Here is an 18,732-nt window from a genome sequence, read left to right on the forward strand (position 1 = left end):
ATTGATGAAGTTAGCCAATTTAATCGATAAACTGATGTAAATATATGTCCTCTCCAAAACTCCATTCTTCGCCACAATCTGTTCTTACTGCAGTACAGATAGTCCTCAATTTACAACCACGTGCTTAATACCATTTGAAGTTACAACAGCACTGAATAAATTACTTATTACTGTTTTTCCACACTTATGACCATTGCAGTATCCTGGAGTTACATGGCCACCTTTTATCACCTTCTAATAAGCAAAGTCATTTTTACTAACTTTACCACTTCAATCATTCACTTAACAACTGTGACAAGAAAGGTTGTAAAATGAAGCAAACTTAACAATTGTCTTGCCTAACAGAAATTTGGGGCTCAATTGTGGTCGTAAGTCAAGGACTACCTATAAATAATTGTATTGCAGCAAAGGTAGTGATCAAAGAGGCAACACTTTTAAAGCTTGATGTATATATGAAAATCATTTGCAGGTTAAGAAAAGAAAAAAATGAAGAGAAGCTTCAAAGACTTGTGCAAGAGGAAGCTATCAAATTTCTTTGGGATCAGGTAAAGTTAGTTTTCCTAAATATTCATTTCTATGAATAAAGACTTAAGATATTTTCCTGAAACCATGCTGTGTTTTACAGTTGACCCAACTAGCTCTCTTGTGTGAAATGAGATGTTACAATTATGCAATTACATATGAAATTATATATTATAATCTTTTCTTTTTTGTGGTTTATACAGGTTAAATCTATCCAGGAATGGCAGCTTTCAGTAAACCAACACCTAAGTAATATCTGGAAAAAAGATACTCCTGCCTGTAGCATTCTGGGTCCACATGAATTATTAATACAGTCATCTAGACCAAATCAAGAACCTTCACCTATTGATAGTTCAACTTGGTTAGGTTCATCTTCTGAAATGTGTAATCAGAAATGTTTACAGGAATATCCTGATTCAGGTTTCCATTCCTGTATATCAGACCAAAATATTCTTAATGAATTGCAGAACTCTGAAAAATATTTGACAGAAACAAATGAAGGCTTTCTAGGAAATTCTCTGCGAACAGTCAAGCCCTGTGAAGATTTTCTTTCAGGAAGCCTTTCTGATGCTGTGATCCCAGGTGATCATAAGGAATATTGTAAAGAGAGTTTGAACAATGATCAGAACAATACTCTTCTCCAAGAATATTTAAAAACAGTTGAAGAACTAGATGATTCTGATGAAAAGGCAAATTGCAGCAATGGAATAGAAAGTTGTAGGGCCCATACAGCTGTTTCATCAGAAGAAAAGGATATTTTATGTAGTGCTGTTTTAGTCACTCAGGATGTGTTTCCCTTAGCAGAGGAAGGAATTGATACATTCAATCTAAATGATAAAATAGCAGAAAAAAAAGCAAACTGTGATTCTTCATTACAGACACTTTCTGTTAGCCTATCTGTATAGCAAACATAGACTGACAGAAAAAAATTAAAAGCCACATTAACCTTTTATGTAATTAGACCAATTTCTACAAATTTTTGGAGATGTGGTCTCCTTGCTTTTAGAAATGGCTTGTTAACAGATTTGTTAATCCTCTAACGTTAGACTTACACTCTTAAATTATATCAAGATAGGTTCAAGTAGATATGGTAACTTACATTTCATGTGGTTTGGTGTAACAGATTTTTATGAAATATAATTTTGAAGACTCTTAAGTACTTGCCATATTGTAGTTATCATAGCTTAATTAAACAACTGTTTTCTCCAAGGAAACAAAGCATGCATCCTTATTGTAATATTCAAAGAAAGAAATATTTATTTTGACAAATAAGGGCAGTATGCAGAAGTTCATATTAGAAAGCAGAAACATAGCACCTATCTGCAACCCCTTAAGGCAGATTTCAGGCTAAGGCATTGATGGCAAGTGTTATTTTTGCATCCCTACATGATCTGAAACATATTTTTGCCTACAAATCTGAAATCTGTTTGTCCCAATCGTCACACAACATACAGTTAATATAAGAGAGAGAAAAATTAACTAATAGTCTGAAAATGTATGCTGACACACAGATGCTAAATTATAAGCTTGGAAGTTTTGGAAATCTTGTTCCATGTAGAGATCATTTTGTTTAACAGTGCCAGACAGTTTACTCACCAATACTCCAAATGTTTTTCTACAGACGTGACTGTTGAATTTCACACAGTTGAGTCCAGCCTGTTATCACAGAGGACTATTTTTATGAAGTCATTTTTTTTGTTTCATTTGCTGGGACAGTGGGAAAATTAAAAAAAAACAACCACAATGCAACAAAACAAACCACTCTGAAGAAAAGGGAGAAGAGGCAACCTCTCACACAAATGAAGGAATGATTCTTATGATAGGAATCATTTGCCTATTTTGCCAAAGTTAGAATGTGTATAGAGTACTGTACAAACTCGATTTTATACCTAAGTAACAAAAAATGAGAGGGTTTTAAAAATAGATCAGCATTATATGGCCATGGCTGCTAAAAATATGTAGAATAATTGTTTAATACCATTATTTTAGATTGCTAAGATAAAGAAGCAAGTGGCCATGTTTTCTAGTTGCTTAGGGAAGATTGGCTGCTAAACGTATTGTCATACGTTAATTTAAATTAACAATTTTCATTCTGGCATTCATGTGAAGAATGCCTACTTTCTACTGCTTCGCCATATAATGATAAAGCAACAATTCTTCTTTACAGACTCCACTGTTTCTATCAGTAAATGCTTTGTATGTTTTCATTACTAATAATAGTTATTGTCAATAATAAATATTTTTCTATTCATAAATTCTGGAATATTTAAAGTTGTAACTTTGTCCCAATTATTACTTCAGTATATAACCAAGTATATATTGTTCTTGGCTTAATAAGACAATTGCAAATATTGCCTTGAGAAATTATTTTGCCAAATACAGGAATAGGTTAGTGTCAAATTTAACTTCAGCTTGGTGTTCTGTTTTGGAATTATGCTGCCAATCTTAAATTAGAAAAAAAAAGCTGGAAAAACTTTTAACATTGCTTAAAGAATCTTGAATTTTACCACAACTACCTTTTTTTAAGAATGATCCATTGCATTTGAATATTTTGGTTATTCACATATCATTTTTTTAAAAAAAATCTAACATAAAGTGTTACAGAATGCATGTACTGTATGTATACAATATGTACGTGTACATATGCTCAATATGTACATGTTCTAGTATATATTGGTCATAGTGCTATAAAATTAATCTGTATGCTAAAGCAGCATAAAATCAATGCACTGTTTAAACTTGTTATAGAGATAAGTAGTTAAAAGCTTATTCTTTTTATAGGGAGAAATCTAAAAATATCATTTTTAGAGCATTGCAGACATATTCGTTAGAAAATACTATTTCAAGGGAAAAGTTAAATATGTGCTTAAATGGAGTTTAAAATATACTTGTTTCATTCATCTTGTTTCTCTTGAACTTCATATCTGTCTTTGTAAGGCTCAGTATTTGTATCTCTTAGTTTTAAAGAGTATGTTTATATACATTTGCATTGTAGTTGGTAAAATATTATCTTCTGTCCTATAAAAATGAGTAGGGCTCCATAGTTGGACTTTTGAACAGCGCAAAATTTTGTTTCACTTAAGCAAAATTCTGTATTGGAATAAATACAGGAATTTTTTTTCTGCTGTGAGTAAAAAAATTGTGAAGTTAAGAGGAATATATTGTGATTGTAAGGAAATTGCTTTTTGTGTTTTGATGTAGGTATTGATACTTTTAGGTATATATTGCTGCAATATATTTGGAAAAAAATAATGAAAAAAACCTACATCTTTTGCAAGGGCTAAAAGAGTTTATGAGACCAGTTTTCTAAGAAGCTTCCAAATGATTGTATTGTGATTATATATAACTGGAGTTTCAAAACCTACGTACACAAAGCCTTTATTTTATTCATTATCAATGTGCAAAATCAAAAAATTAATACTCCTTACCATTTGAAAATGTTAGTTTTACATATTTACATATTTTGATTATTTCCTATGATTAAGTGTGATTTTTTTGTTATCAGAAAAAGTTACATCATTATAGAGAGGAAAAATACATTTGCTTTTATCTTGGAATATATATATATATATATAGATATATATTCCAGACAAACACAATACAGAAGCCTGATGATGGCAGATGAGATTCTGCCGAAACGTTGCTACAACTTTAAAAGCACAACTATAACGACATGGGAAAATACCCGAACAAAGCTGAATACCATACATGTAAGTACCCACGAAAACTTAAGAAAACATTATATATATATATTAAACAATGTAATTTTATTTGATCCAAATTGTCATTGGATTCTTACTGGATACGTAAGAGAGAAAGTTGATGCATTACTACAAAAACTTAAATTTATATATAAAACTCATCCCGAGATAACTGAATTAACATTATCTCAATTTATACATAACATTAAATCATAGTGTCATTTGTTTAGTTTCAGATTTGCGTATTTCAGAAATTGTTTGTACACCTTTTAGGATTTAACATGACAAATGAATAAAACAAATTAAACTTTTAAAAAGACTTTATTGACTAGCATGATCCATGGACCCTTTTATTGAAATAAGCAATGGGAAAGAAATAAGGAATAAGTGGAGAAGAGGAACAATTTTTCCACCTTCCTGTTTTTGTTATGTGTTATATGTCTACTCACTTCTGCTTTCTCTGGTTCATAATACAAGGTGGAAATGGAAACCTTTCTTCCTCCCAACTAGCAAAGAGGTCAAGACAATATATTGGTCTATAAGTAGTATAACACATGCTATATAATATATTACAAATCAGATGTTTTTTTCCGATTATATCCTCTCTTTAGGAAAATCTTTAAGTGGAATCAAATGCTGGTCTTGATCTGCTGATTCAAGAGAAATCAATTATCTGTTTCTCTCTCTTGTAACTATCCCAAATCTGTTACAAATTTGGGGACAGTCTACAACTATTTTTAGGAAGGGTATAAATGGACCCTTAACTATTTTTTAATTAATTATACATTAAATTGTGTTTTTTTAATTTTATTTTCCTCTAAGTAAAACTTTGTGATTACTGTTATATGAAGAAGCTGGTTTTTATTGCTTGTGTTTGTGTGTGGTCTGTGTAAATATAAATCTTTACAGATTCAATATTTTGGCTGTAGTCTTTAACATAAGAGATTTTTTACTGAGATCAGTGAATTCTACTTTTACATAAGCACAATTTTATTATCTTTTAAGTGTAGTTAAAACTGAATAAAAATATGGCCTTATTAATTTCATATAATCAGTATTGATAAAGTGATCACTGATCACAAACTGGGTAAATTCCATATGACCTCTTCAAAGCCATATAATCTAATGCTTGTTAACGAATTTAAAAACTTCCAGGTCATTGTCAAAAAGAGTACTACTACTAAAGGGAAAAAAACACTCTTAGAAAGATTTTACTTAAAAACATGTCCATGACAAGCTCTCTCTAGAATGCAAATAGGCAACATGATTGCATAATTGATCGTTGTAATTTGCTCAGCCAAAAACTTATTTACAGAAAACTTAATCTGACTGTAATATACCTTTTATAATTTGGATTAAAAATATAATCTGCATGTTTCAATTTTTGAAAATTTGCATTTGAGAATAATTTATTTTGATGTAATAAAGTATTCTGAATTATGAAATGCTTATAAGTCTGAAATGATTTATTTGCTTCCTGATTATGTTCACTGGAAAGCTTTAAATGGTAATTGATGGATAAAACTGCATTTTTGCTCAGTAGTGAAGAAGACAATGTTCCTAGTTTTTTTTAAAAAAATTATAAACAAAATATTTGGTGGGTCTTAGTCAACCTTTTATTTCACAATACTCCTATTGACCCCATTTATTCGTACCTATTTCCCGTATTCACACTCATGTTTATTCTTATATCTATTATCTTGTAAGCGATTGACAAATAAAATAAAAAATCATGACGTTTGAATTTAGGTCTGTTTTCCCACAAATCTTAAAGCTGTTTTATACAATGCCGGTTTATACTATTTTAGCAGTGCATTTTTCAGCATATGCTCTTTGGCTTTCCATAGCGTATTTGTACGAAACAGAAACTGAAGAGTACGTTTAACTTTACCACAAATAACGTCTTTTATAAAGAGTTAGTGAACGGACCAGAAATACATTTAATGGAACCGCTCCATTCAGTTTAGACATTAGGCCAAAAAAATGAAGCATGGAACGAAAGAAGAAGGTGCCCGAGCATCGGAGGAAGGAGACACGCCACTTGCCAAACACAATACGCACAGCAGCGATTCAAGTCCGAAGAAGCTAGAATTGTTTCTGCTTTAAAATACCAAAGCAGCGATCGACCACCCGGGCCTGTGCTTGCGCAATAAAAGCAAACCGGCCAGCGGAAGGCGGAGCGAAAGCAGCCGATCTGTAGCCTCGGGGTCTTCGCCTTTTCAAGCCCTTCGGCCGGAAGATATCCAACTATCAAACCAGATAAGAGAAAGAGGAAGTGGGCGAGGCGGGCATGCGGATTTTGATTCAGTCAGCTCGAATTGCTGCACAAATGCGTTGCTTTACATCTCGGCTCTCCTTCCAATGGCGTGATGATTTGGGCACAGGATTGTAGCTGTGAGTGAGCGGTTTTCTGTTGTCGGGAGAGGGGTTGGGGTGGGGGTGGGGTAGGTCCCATCGGATCAACGAGAAGGCCTCCACGGACGATCGACCCTTAATGAGTCAAACAGTGCGGGAAGCGACGAGTGCAGCACCTGCTGAGGAGCGACTTGCGATGTCGGCTAACGGTGCTATTGAAAACGTTTTTGCTTGCAAATTCGGTACAGCATCTTTCTGGTTTAACTGTGGTTCCCCCCAAGTCATCAGCAAGGTGATCATCTCCTCTCCTTTGAGGGTCGTTGAAATGGTTCGTTTCATGTTAGCTGGGGTGAATTAAAAATGATGCAAAAATGATGATCTAATAGGTGAACTTTATGACCGAACTGAGCTTTAACCCGTTTTACTTTTTGCTGCAATGACCGACCACCTTAGGGTTTCTCTGAACCGTTTGTGATGAATTTCCACAGAAAGGAAAACAATTTGTGCAGCCAGCATCTCATGTTATATTGATTTTTTTGTCCTCAAATAGAGCAGAAGTCCAAATTTCATTTTTAGTGGCCAGTGAATGGACTTAACACAAAAAGGATTTCAGTGCAACCTTGGAGTAACTGAAATTAATTGTGCAGGGGGGAGGGGGAATGCTAGCTTGTTCTAACTTGGGTCAGGCCCCATTATTTCTTCTCCTTCACCAAGTGTTAGATTTAGGGAAGGACAAATAATTTCCAACTGTTCACAGGGAAATACAAAAAGATGCTTACAGAGGAATCTAAAGTGGTGAGAACTGGTTCCATCCTTGTTGTGTTTCATTTTTCTTTTGTAGCTAAATTCTAGTCAAGAAAGACAAAACTCATAAAAACATGAGAGCCATATTATATCAGAGCAAAGACCCATCTCTTCCTTGCCTTGTTTGTCACAGTAGCTTGCCATATGCCCCCAACCACATGCAGAACATGAGAATATTGCCTTGAAATTCAAGCACCACAAGTTTGATGAGGAGTTGATTAGAAATTAATCTAAGACTTTGAAAGAGATGTTTTAACCTTCTTTGTCCAGCCAAAGAGTACAAGTCACCAAGTGTGCAGATAAAGCAAAAAAATCATTTTTTAATAGGAGCTCAAGTGTTTTTCTAGGGTACAGAAACAAATGATACAAATGATAGAATAGAATATAATTTTTTATTGGCCAAGTGTGATTGGATACACAAGGAATTTGTCTTAGTGCAAATGTTTTCAGTGTACATAAAAGAAAAAATACATTCGTCATGACCCAAGATGCAACACTTAATAGTCATAGGGTACAATAAGCAATCAAATCATACTAGGAAACAGTCAATATAAATCGTAAGGATACAAGTGACAAAGTTACAGTCTTAAAGTCACAAATTGGAGAGAATGGGTGATGAGTAATGAGAAGATTAATAGTAATAGTAGTGCAGACTTTGTAAATAGTTGGACAGTGTTGTGGGAATTATTTATTTAGCAGAGTGATGGCATTTAGGAAAAAACTGTCCCCGTGTCTAGTTGTTCTGGTGTGCAGTGCTCTATAGCGTCGTTTTGAGGGTAGGAGTTGAAACAGTTTGTCTGGGATGTGAGGAGTCTTTAAATATTTTCACAGCTGTTTTTGACTTGTGCAGTGTTGTAATGACGAGGCAGTCGAGTTGTTTGATCATGAACAACTAATCATGATGATCTTTATTGGAGTCTAGTCTTGCATTTATACACATTTTAATTATCATCCATCACTGGTTAACTTTGGTTACTGCTTAACTTTGGTTACTGTTTAGCACAGTAATTAATACAATTAATTATCTCTAGTTAAAGTCTAACATATGTTTACTTCCTCTCTCTAATCCTCCTTTAGATTAGTGACTTTGTTTGCCTGAGTTGTATTTGCTTGGAAACATTCTTTATATGAGGTTTGCCACCCAAGATTGGAACATTCCTGCAATTAAAACTCTACAATGCAGTATACAGGTCCTTTGAAGGCAGGTTGGTAGTAATTGTTTTTTCTGCAGTCCTAATTACTCTCTGGAGTCTCTGTCTCTCTTGTTGGGTTGCAGAACCAAACCAGACAGTTATAGAGGTGCAGATGATTGATTCAATAATTCCTCTGTAGAACTGTATCAGCAGCTCCTTGGGCAGTTGAGCTTTCCCAGTTGGCGCAGAGAGAACATTCTTTGTTGTGCTTTTTTGATGATGTTTTTGATGTTAGGTGTCCATTTTAGGTCTTGTGATATGATAGAACCTAGAAATATGGAGGTGTCTATTGTTGATACTGTGTTGTCTAGTATTGTAAGAGGTGGTAGTATGGGAGGGTTTCTCCTAAAATCTATCACCATTTCTACGGTCTGAGTGTGTTTAGTTCCAGATTGTTCTTGTTACACCATGAGGCAATTTGTACAACGTCCCGTCTGTATGCAGATTTGTCGTCTCAAATGAGACAAATCACTGTTGTATCATCTGCAAACTCCAGAGAGTTTGGAAAGGACAGGGACAGTTTTTTCCTGAACGACATCACTCTGCTAAACAAATAATTCTCTCAACATTGTCCAACTATTTACAAAGTCTGCATTACTTTTACTATTAATCTTCTCATCACTCCTTATTGCCCATCCCCTTCCACTTGTGACTGTATGACTGTAACTTTGTCAATTTTACTTTATATTTATATATTATATTTATGTTATATTTAATTTTATATTGACTGTTTCCTAGTATGATTTGATTGCTTATTGTACCCTATGACTATTATTAAGTACTGTACCTGATGATTCTTGACTCTTGACTATCTTCTCTTTTATGTACACTGAAAGCATTTGCACCAAGACAAATTCCTTCCAATCACACTTAACCAATAAAGAATTCTATTCTATGCTATTCAGTGACATTGTACATTTGAAATATCTCTGAAAAAGTAGTTACAGCTTGAGGGCTACTTGTATATCTTTCTAATATTGTTGATTCTCAGATGTACACATATTTCTATTAGCTATATTCAAGGTCTAAACAAAAGTTTAAAATTCTTTACAGAAAATGGTGATGTTATAGAAGCCTCTTGATGATACAGTATTTATGTGATGCTGGATAACAATGAAATTGAAACCTATGGAATATGGGCAATGTGGCAGTACCTTACGTGGGTAAGAAACAGATGAGGGGATCATGTGGCCTCATTGCTCCAAAACCCATATTTTGTGCTTCCTTCTGGTACTGTTGGCTATCTTGGCATTAGCCCACAACTTTTATCAACTAGAGGTAAGTTACTTAACCCTCTCAAGGAGTAGCCAAATAATTTGAAAGTTCTTCTTTCTTATCATCCACGTCTTCCCATGATAAGTAACATGGTTTTCAGTGACTTTGAGTGTGTTGCAGAATGTAAAGAATCATCACATAAAAAACCCCACCATGCATACAGTTTTGTCAAATCACCAAACACCATTTGCTGCTAAAATATTGCTTCATGTCATCTAACTTTGGTGAAGAACAAAACCAAAAGTTATGTGATTTTGTAATGGAATCCATGGAGAGTTGGCTAAGATTGGTGAGTAAGGCCTGCAGGATCCTAAGCCCCCTGCCACAATTTATATTGCATCCTTCCACAGTTCTAGGGACAGCCTATTCAATAAACTTCATCACCAATGACTCATGTCTAGGTGCTAATTACTAGAAAATAAATGAAGTGATGACCTCTCCTTCACCTGCTTTTCTTCCTTTATGTCAGGGGTGTCAGACTTGCGGGCCAGATGCGTCACATGCTGGCCAGGCCCACAACCCAGTTTAGCGAAGGGGGGAAAAGTAATACGTCACATGACAATGCGAGTTTGACACCCCTGCTTTATATGAAGTAGGTAAGTAGGAAATATTGTACTAAGGCTAAATACTTTTCAGAATAAAAGTGCAGATTCAGCAAGAACAGCAAGTCCTTTATAGACAATAAGGTTAAGAGATTAAAGAAAAGATGAAAGAAAAAAAGGTAGTGGTAGGGCAGAGGAAAATAACCATTCTGAGATTATTTCAGTGGCTCTTTCCTAATCACACACACATAACATACAAACAAAAAACAATAATTAAGGATTTTTAATCAGCTCTGAAAATAGAAGATGCTAATTCTTTCTTAATATAATAAGAGTATTAGAATTGACTGGTATAATGAGATGTTAAATACTATGGATAAAGTCTTTACAGAACTAATGGCAGCTTGTAATTCCACATACATATAACATTCTTTTATAACTAATGGATAGATAAAAACAATTGCAGTTGCATGGTATTTCTTACAAACCATTTTGATTTGAAGCTGCTGAAATTGCTAATAAAATAAATATAATAGATATGATTCTATTGCTACAACTCTTGTTGAAAGTTTTTTTCTTTTGTAGAATCTCAATACCACAGGTTTAAAGTGGTTGGTGGAAGACAATGAATCCTCGTTGCATACAACTAGAACACGGAGAAAGCTGTACTGTGGTTATGAGCAACAGGTTTTGTCCAACATTGAACAAGAGGAAGAAGAATCCTTATTTGCTGCTCTACAGTGGGCCAAACCTCCTGAGAACAAAGTCCCCTTTGTAAGGAGTACTGATCCTTCCCATAGCAGCTTTATTATACTAAATAATCATACAAATTTCAAAGTTGGTGATCAGCTGGAAGTGATTGTCCATATGAGGGATTATGAAGGAAACCCAAAGCGATATGGTGGTGATTACCTTCAGTCAAGAATTCATTCTGCAGATCTGAAAGCAGGAGCCATTGGAAGAACTGTAGATTATCAGAATGGATCATACAGAATTTTTTTCACTTTACTTTGGCCAGGGGCGGTCACAGTATCTGTGTCCTTGGTTCATCCTAGTGAAGGAATCCAACTCCTTCAACGTTTACAAGAAGAAAAACCAGACAGGGCCTATTTTAAAAGCTTATTCAAATCAGGAAGGATTTCAGAAGTTACTATATGCAATGTGTGTTTGCCTGGAGACATGCCAGTTTGTAACTTTACAGATAGCTATACTGGAGAACCGTGGTTTTGTTACAAGCCAAGAAGACTCTCCTGTGCTACTAGGATCAACCATTTTAAAGGGGGATATAAAAAGGGCCTTTTAACTTCAGAAGAGAGTAACTTTTTCCAAAGGTACTTGTTTTCTTAGACTCTATGTTTAATGTTTTTTTTTTATAGATTAATGTTACTTTGGCTCTTTTTAAAATGTGAGATGGTGAAAGACTCTTCTTGAGCTCCTTTTACTCTGCTGAAATTGACCTTTTAAATAAATGCCAAATAAGCAAAACATCTACAGTAAATGGTTATGCTACAATCTTTCTAATTTGCTGAACAGTATAAAAGAGAGCATATTAATGCCAAATTTATGGCTCATAATTTTCAACAACCCCATTATCTTAGGGCATTGTTGCTGTCACTATACTTTTAGTTTTGATAATGGTGTGGCTCTTCAGATAAGAGCCTTATATTCAGGAACTTCCTAAGTTCCTATAGTAGGAACTTTACAGACAGTACCCAGTTTTAATTGTTTTAGTGTAAATAATAAATTAGATAAGCGCAGATCAATCAATCAATCAAACATTTATTGTCAATGCACAACATGTGTACAATGAAATTGTAATGAGCCTCTTTGGTGCTGGCCCTGCAAGTCTATGATATTATTAAACCTAATTGTGGTATTTATGTTGCATTCAAAAGTCTGACAGCCCATGGATAAAAGCTAAATGACTGCCATACTGCAAAACACAAGAGATTAAGCCCCATATCTGTGCACTAGGATTTAAATTTTAAACCTTTTCCTTTCATTTATTGATTCAGAAGACTTTGGGCTATTCTTTTCTCATCCCTGAGAATCAGAAAAATCTGCTTAGTATTTAAGTAATAATACTTTGGGGCCTAAGTAGCTCTGGTTTCATTTTGCATGTTCAGTCTTTTTTACTTTGTGTTACTAGGAAATTATTGGCTTTTCTCTCCAAATAGATTAAAATAATTAATTTCTAAAAATCCAAATATTTTTGTATTTGAAACTTTCCCTAAACACTATCACTAATTTTAAACCACTCAACCCAAGATGCTTTGTAGACACACATTTTCTTGCAGACATTTTTTTTAATATAAATTTTGCTAGTGTACATGCTTAAGAAAAATAGCAAGCATTTTTTGTTCCTTTCAGGAATATGTATTTTTAAATATCTTTCATGACTTTTTTTGCATGTTTTTATTGTAAAAAGAAGCAATTATTAGCTGATCTTGTTGACAAGCCTCATAGTAATGTAAGTGATGCATCATATTGGTAATAAATACATTTAGCAGTGAAAAATACAATGGAATGTTATTAAGATAGAAAAGTCGTCTTTTAAATCAATTTGCTTTGATATGATTTGTACTTTTCAACATGAATCTTGAATATGGAGTTTTCCAATTATGATTAGTGAAGCCATTTCAGATAACTTTGCTTTTGCATCAGAGGGAAATATCCATTGCTGTCATCTAGGAAGGAATATCTATAGCCCTATACATATTGAGATATCTATATTCAGAAGAAGACTTAACCATGTCAGTGACACAATAGTGTTCAAGTTAAAATGCCACCTGTTTCTAAATATGTAATGATAAACAAATGTGAATTTTGTATTTAGATTTTTTTTAAAAAAATTTCCCCCTTCCTTTAGTGGTGTGAATATAAAAATGCCGATACCTTCCATCGGGCCTGATACTGTGATTGTAAGACGTTTGGAGCATACAGGTAAAGTAACAGTTTGAAAGTTTTGCTGTATACTATTTAAACTTGTTCTTATGAACTGCAACCATCAACAGTCTTTCAGTATCATATGAGAAACTGTTTAAGTATGAAAAATTATTCATGTTTTCTATCTTGCTTATTTTGTTGAAGCAACAATTCTATTGAAAAGGACACTTGGCATGTGCTGGCATGTATGTGGAATCGCTCAAGGACAATTTAAACAAAACATTTATTTTCCTTCACAGCAGCCCATGTAGCAGCTGTATAAATCCAGGAGAAGATTCCAAAAGTGCCAACTATGCACCCTTGTGTTGGATATAATATCTGAATCATATTTATCCCTTTGAATTCAGATCTCTAGACCTTCCCATTAATGTGATATTGTAGGGTACTATTATATGACTACAAATGATTGAGAATGTAGGTATATTTATGGATAAAATTGTCAGAATGTTAGAAGTAGCCTGGAGGCATTTTGTTATGAGATGGGTAACAAATACATAAAATAAATAAACAAATACGGATAAAATTTCCAAAAGTGCATTCTTGAAAATTCTGTTATACCATCTTTAAACATATCAAAGATGGTCAATTTAAAATAATATGATTGTAATTAACAATTAGAATAAACATAAATAGTGTTACATTTATCATATTTATTTTTTTGCTAGAGGCTTGTGTTTTAGGTGGTGTATATCTTATGACTTCCTACATATATGAAGGAAAACAGTTGCATCTGGCATATTGCTTTGAAAATGTATATTTAAAATATATGTCTGTCAACTTACTATCTGCCTTGCTTATTTGTTTGTTTATTTATTTATGCTGCAATCATAAGATTCAGTTAAGTTTTCCATACAGATGAATATATATACAATAACTCAAAATTTTCCATGGTTGTCCAAAAATTCATCTGCCAGTGCAGTTTTCCAAGATAAAATGCGTTAATAGCTTTTTGGAACATGGATGTTGTAGTATTTTGTTACAATGTAAATTTTGCAGGTATGTATACTTAAAGTTATAAAACTGCTTTTGCAAGACCACTTATTTTGTTTCAAGCTACAATTTTAATGTACGTCTCCTCATTTCTGTTCATTAATTCAAAATGTTCTCTTTCAGAAATGGACAGTCCAGAAAGATCTCATAGCTCTGATGTATTTCCTTCTGGTTATTATTATCAAGATGAATGGCAGCAAAGGAAGCAGTTGATTCGGCATTTTAATAAGTCATCAGAGATTACTGAATGTTTACAGGGAAAACTTATTTACTTGTTTGGAGACTCTACAATCAGACAATGGTTTGAATATCTGACAGAATTTGTTCCAGGTATGTTCAAATTCATTCCCTCTAAAAGAAATTCTACCATAAATAATTTTGGTATAAGATCACAGTATTTTACCAGGGTTTATCATTTTGTTAGCAGTGTTGTTTGGTTGATATGCATGTTATTTTTTTAAATTTTGAGAGAAAATCTGAAAAGAAATCTAAACTTGATTTTTTTCAGGATCCCCCTCCCCCCGCCAATTATAAGAATATCCCATTATTAGGCTATCTGGCACTATCTGGAAGTTAGTGATAACAGAAATCTAATCAAAAGCTTTTAGACCAAAATGTGGCCTTTTGCTTAACTTCAGAAGCCCTAGACAAGAAAGTAGATGCTTGTCAAGAGATCCCTGCCTTTTTGGTACAGTTTGTTATGTGTGGAGCTGGATGAGAAGGAAATAAGTTGTATTTGTAGCCCATCAACTTTTGACAGCTACCATTTAGCATGCAATCCCAAAAGTCTCACCCATGAGAAGAAAAACTGCCCCACTTTTGGATTTCAATGAAGAGAGCAGCTGTTCTACTGAATAAAAATGAAGGAGTCTCCAATGAATTATATCTGTATTATATCTGACAGCAGATATAATAGGTGCATTTACATTTCTTTGTAAAGAGTCTATTAGATCTCAGCTGCAAAAATCCAGATGGCTATTAAATGGCTGCAGGAAACAAGACTGTACTGTAGACCTTTGAAGAAAATTCTGCTGACTGACTTCTCTATACTAGAGCAGATCTGACAGCGAATTGGTATTTGTGCAATATTGTTCAGCAAAAGTACAATGCATTTGAAGCAAAGAGGGGCCCAAGGGGAACCTTTTGAATTTGAGAAGGGGAATGAAGAGAGGGCCTATTCAGGTGATTAAAACATTAAAGTTTTCTTCCAGAGAAGCGTAATTATGTTATTATAATTTGTCTTCAGATGATTTTTCAGAAGGCATAATGCTAAGCCTAAATTAATTTTGTCTTATTAACACTTCTAGGTAGTGATAAGAGTTATGGCATACAATGACATAGTAATTCTTTTTTTTTAACAGATCTTGTGGAATTAAACCTTGGAAGTCCTAAGAAAGTTGGTCCTCTCATGGCTGTGGATTTAAAGCATAACATCTTACTAAATTTTCGTTGCCATGGCCCTCCCATTCGTTTTTTTACAGTTTTTAGTAGTGAGCTGCATTATATTGCCAATGAAGTGAATCGTATTGTTGGTGGAAAGAATACTGTGATAGCCATAACTATTTGGTCTCACCTTAGCACTTTTCCTATAGAAGTGTACATCAGGAGACTGAGAAATATTCGCAGGGCAGTTGTTCGGCTACTGGACCGAAGCCCAAACACTTATATAGTTATCAAAACTGCCAATGTTCAAGAACTTGATCCAGAAGTTAGCCTTTTCAACAGTGACTGGTATTCTTACCAGCTTGACACGGTAATGAGGAACATGTTCTCAGGAATTGGGGTGTACTTTGTGGATGCTTGGGAGATGTCACTGGCTCACTATTTGCCACACAAATTACATCCACAAGATGCTATTGTCAAAAATCAGTTAGATGTTTTCTTGTCTTTTATATGCCCAATGGAAACACATTATAGTTTCTTAGCTGATATGCATACTCGAATGTGGTCTCTATTTGTATAATTCAGCATTCTGCACTAGTAAATGAAGCATTGCTGATTTATTGTCACAATTTACATCACATCTAGCCAACTTGCACAAAAGCATGCACATTGATATTTATTGGTGGCAGGGAGATTTCTGTATGTGCATTACGTTTCCACGCACACAGACACACACACCTATGTTTTTATAATGCATGTATTGGTGTATTCAGGTTCTACACCTCACTTGTATGAAGTATTTTTTTAACTAGGACTAAGCACACTTCAGGTATTATCAAGAAAAAGTGTTTTGGAACTTAGATGAACATAGCCTCTTTCATGTTCATTAAAACAGCAATGTCTGCCATGCCTGAAAAAATACAGCAGTGTTAATCACTTCCAAAATAGAAGGGAATATTCTTCTGCTCTTCCTATTGGCCTCAGCTTCTTGTCCGATTACTACTAAAGAGTTAGAGCTAGAACAAGATCAAAAAATAATAGGCAAGTTTTTGGAAGAATTTTGGTAAAGACAGATGCAATTAAGGCAGACATTAAAGTTATTTTTCATAGTTTTAACTGAATAGTCCCTATGCAAGACAATCACTAATGGAGAACCACGTATATTAACATCACAATAAATAATTATGAGAAGTGATAGTGGCATCAAAAGATTAATGAACACTGCATTCCTTTGTCCAATACTTTTACCTTTAAAGGTACCTTTAATCCTTGACTTAAGATGTTACATGCTTTTTTCTTGGACGGTGAAAACTATTCACCATTGTTTTTGTGTAAGTTTTCATAAGTAGGAATTTTATCAGCCAAAAAGGAACAATCATACAGTATTTGATCAATGCTATGTTGTATTGCTCTTGATCCTATTTTCATGCCAAAAAGTAAGTAACTTCTCCAAAGTCTAGGAATTAATTTCTGTTCTGTCCACAAAAGTATCTAAATAAAAAGAAATGGCAAAGAATTAAATATTCCTTATCTTAAATACTCTAAAGATCCCAGATATCCAATTCATAATTGTTTATTTTCAAGTCAGAGAAATACTAAAATGATCCTCATGAATCAGACTAAAGCTTGCATATTGCAACCTTACAGGTCGTCCTCAACTTATAACCATTCATTTAATGACTGTCTGAAGTTATAACAGCACTGAAAAAGTTACTTATCATTTTTCCCATTTATGACTGTTGCAGCATCCCCATGATTATACAATCAAAATTCAGACACTTGGCAACCGGCTCAAATGTATGACATTTTCAATGTCCTAGGTCATGTAATGACCTTTTGTGATCTTCTGACAGGCAAAGTCAATGGGGAAGCCAGATTCACTTTACAATTATGTTACTAATTTAACAACGGCAGTGATTCACTCAACTCTGTCAAGACAGGTCTAAAATGGGACAAAATCCATTTAATTACTCTTGCTTAGCAGTGGAAATTTGGGGTTCAATTGTGGTTATAAATTGAGGACTACCTGTATAAGATCTGAACTTTCATGTCTGAATCTATCACATCCCATGCAATGGCCTCTTGCTTTCCTGCCATAGTTTCACCATCTACTGGTTCATTTCTCTTGAACTGCCAAATGGGAATCTATTTTAATTCTAGTATGACGTTCAAGCTGGAACCAGTTTTCTTAGTTTCTAAAGACAGATACTCCAGGGCATAATATCTTTATAAGGTGTTCACTTGACATGGATTATTTTTCAGTTTTCCATAGAGGATATATTTCATCATTTTTAATTGTGGTGTATTGAGACTGATATAAATTATGTTTATATTACCGAGAGAAGATATTTTATCATGTCTTCTGAAAGCTATTCCTGTTGCTTGCCCTCTTTGTAAAAGGCATTTTTCATGGTAATTCTTGAAATTCTGCTTTATTTGCAGTGTTGGCAGATTGTACTAATGTAAGGGCATTTCTCCTACAGCAGGTAAGAAGCAGACTCTCCCCCATCTCTTCCCCAGGTAACTGGATCAGGTTTAAAGGTGATTTTCCTTCCTGTTTTGGTGGCCATGTATATCTGCATGAAAAACCCATGTTAAAAATAATAGTGACTTTTTAAGTGAGATTGTAGGCTTCCTCATCTGTTGGTACTTTGCAAAATGGAGATCTACATGTCGAATTTGAGAACTGAAAGTTTCTAAGATTCATTGTTGAATGATAACAGTTTTAAAAATACACTTCTCAGTGATGAATGTCTGCAATGTTTGATAAATATATAGAAACATTTAATATTTTACCAGTAATAATGTAAAAAAAAAAATCTGAGTTTATAACCACTGTGATTATTGCTATTAACATACAGAAGTCTACTTACATTTCCTGTAAACAATGGATTATGAGTTAACACTTGGCTATCAGATGATTTTACAGCAATCGTTAATGGCACATTTGTGTAAAACATTTGATCAGTCAAAATGTATATTATTTTAAATTTATTAAATAAATATTTAATTTTTATTTTA

At 33.9% G+C, this 18,732-nt stretch overlaps 2 protein-coding genes across 3 annotated transcripts in view; both read left to right on the forward strand.

Annotated features, from left to right (window-relative positions):
• Positions 1-2,777, forward strand: part of CEP97 (centrosomal protein 97) — a 22,450-nt gene extending 19,673 nt beyond the window's left edge. Inside the window, exons 10-11 of the mRNA XM_026700821.2 lie at positions 470-545; positions 726-2,777. Coding sequence (XP_026556606.1) covers positions 470-545; positions 726-1,427 — 778 coding nt within the window. The 3' untranslated portion in view covers positions 1,428-2,777. The remainder of the gene's footprint in view (positions 1-469; positions 546-725) is intronic.
• Positions 2,778-6,157: 3,380 nt separating this feature from the next.
• NXPE3 (neurexophilin and PC-esterase domain family member 3) lies at positions 6,158-18,732 on the forward strand. 2 transcript variants are annotated; one of them, XM_026700820.2, is made up of 6 exons: positions 6,158-6,617; positions 9,629-9,853; positions 10,978-11,723; positions 13,262-13,335; positions 14,452-14,658; positions 15,690-18,732. In XM_026700820.2, the coding sequence occupies exons 2-6, from the start codon at positions 9,761-9,763 to the stop codon at positions 16,289-16,291; spliced, it is 1,722 nt and encodes a 573-aa protein (XP_026556605.1). In that variant the 5' UTR covers positions 6,158-6,617; positions 9,629-9,760; the 3' UTR covers positions 16,292-18,732. The 2 variants fall into 2 exon arrangements, with proteins under 2 accessions (XP_026556605.1, XP_087793488.1); XM_087937362.1 differs by having other exon boundaries at positions 6,481-6,870; positions 15,690-17,198.

Source organism: Pseudonaja textilis, chromosome 7, assembly GCF_049901715.1.
Source record: "Pseudonaja textilis isolate UNSWEBS1 chromosome 7, rPseTex1.2, whole genome shotgun sequence".
Lineage (NCBI taxonomy): Eukaryota > Metazoa > Chordata > Lepidosauria > Squamata > Elapidae > Pseudonaja > Pseudonaja textilis.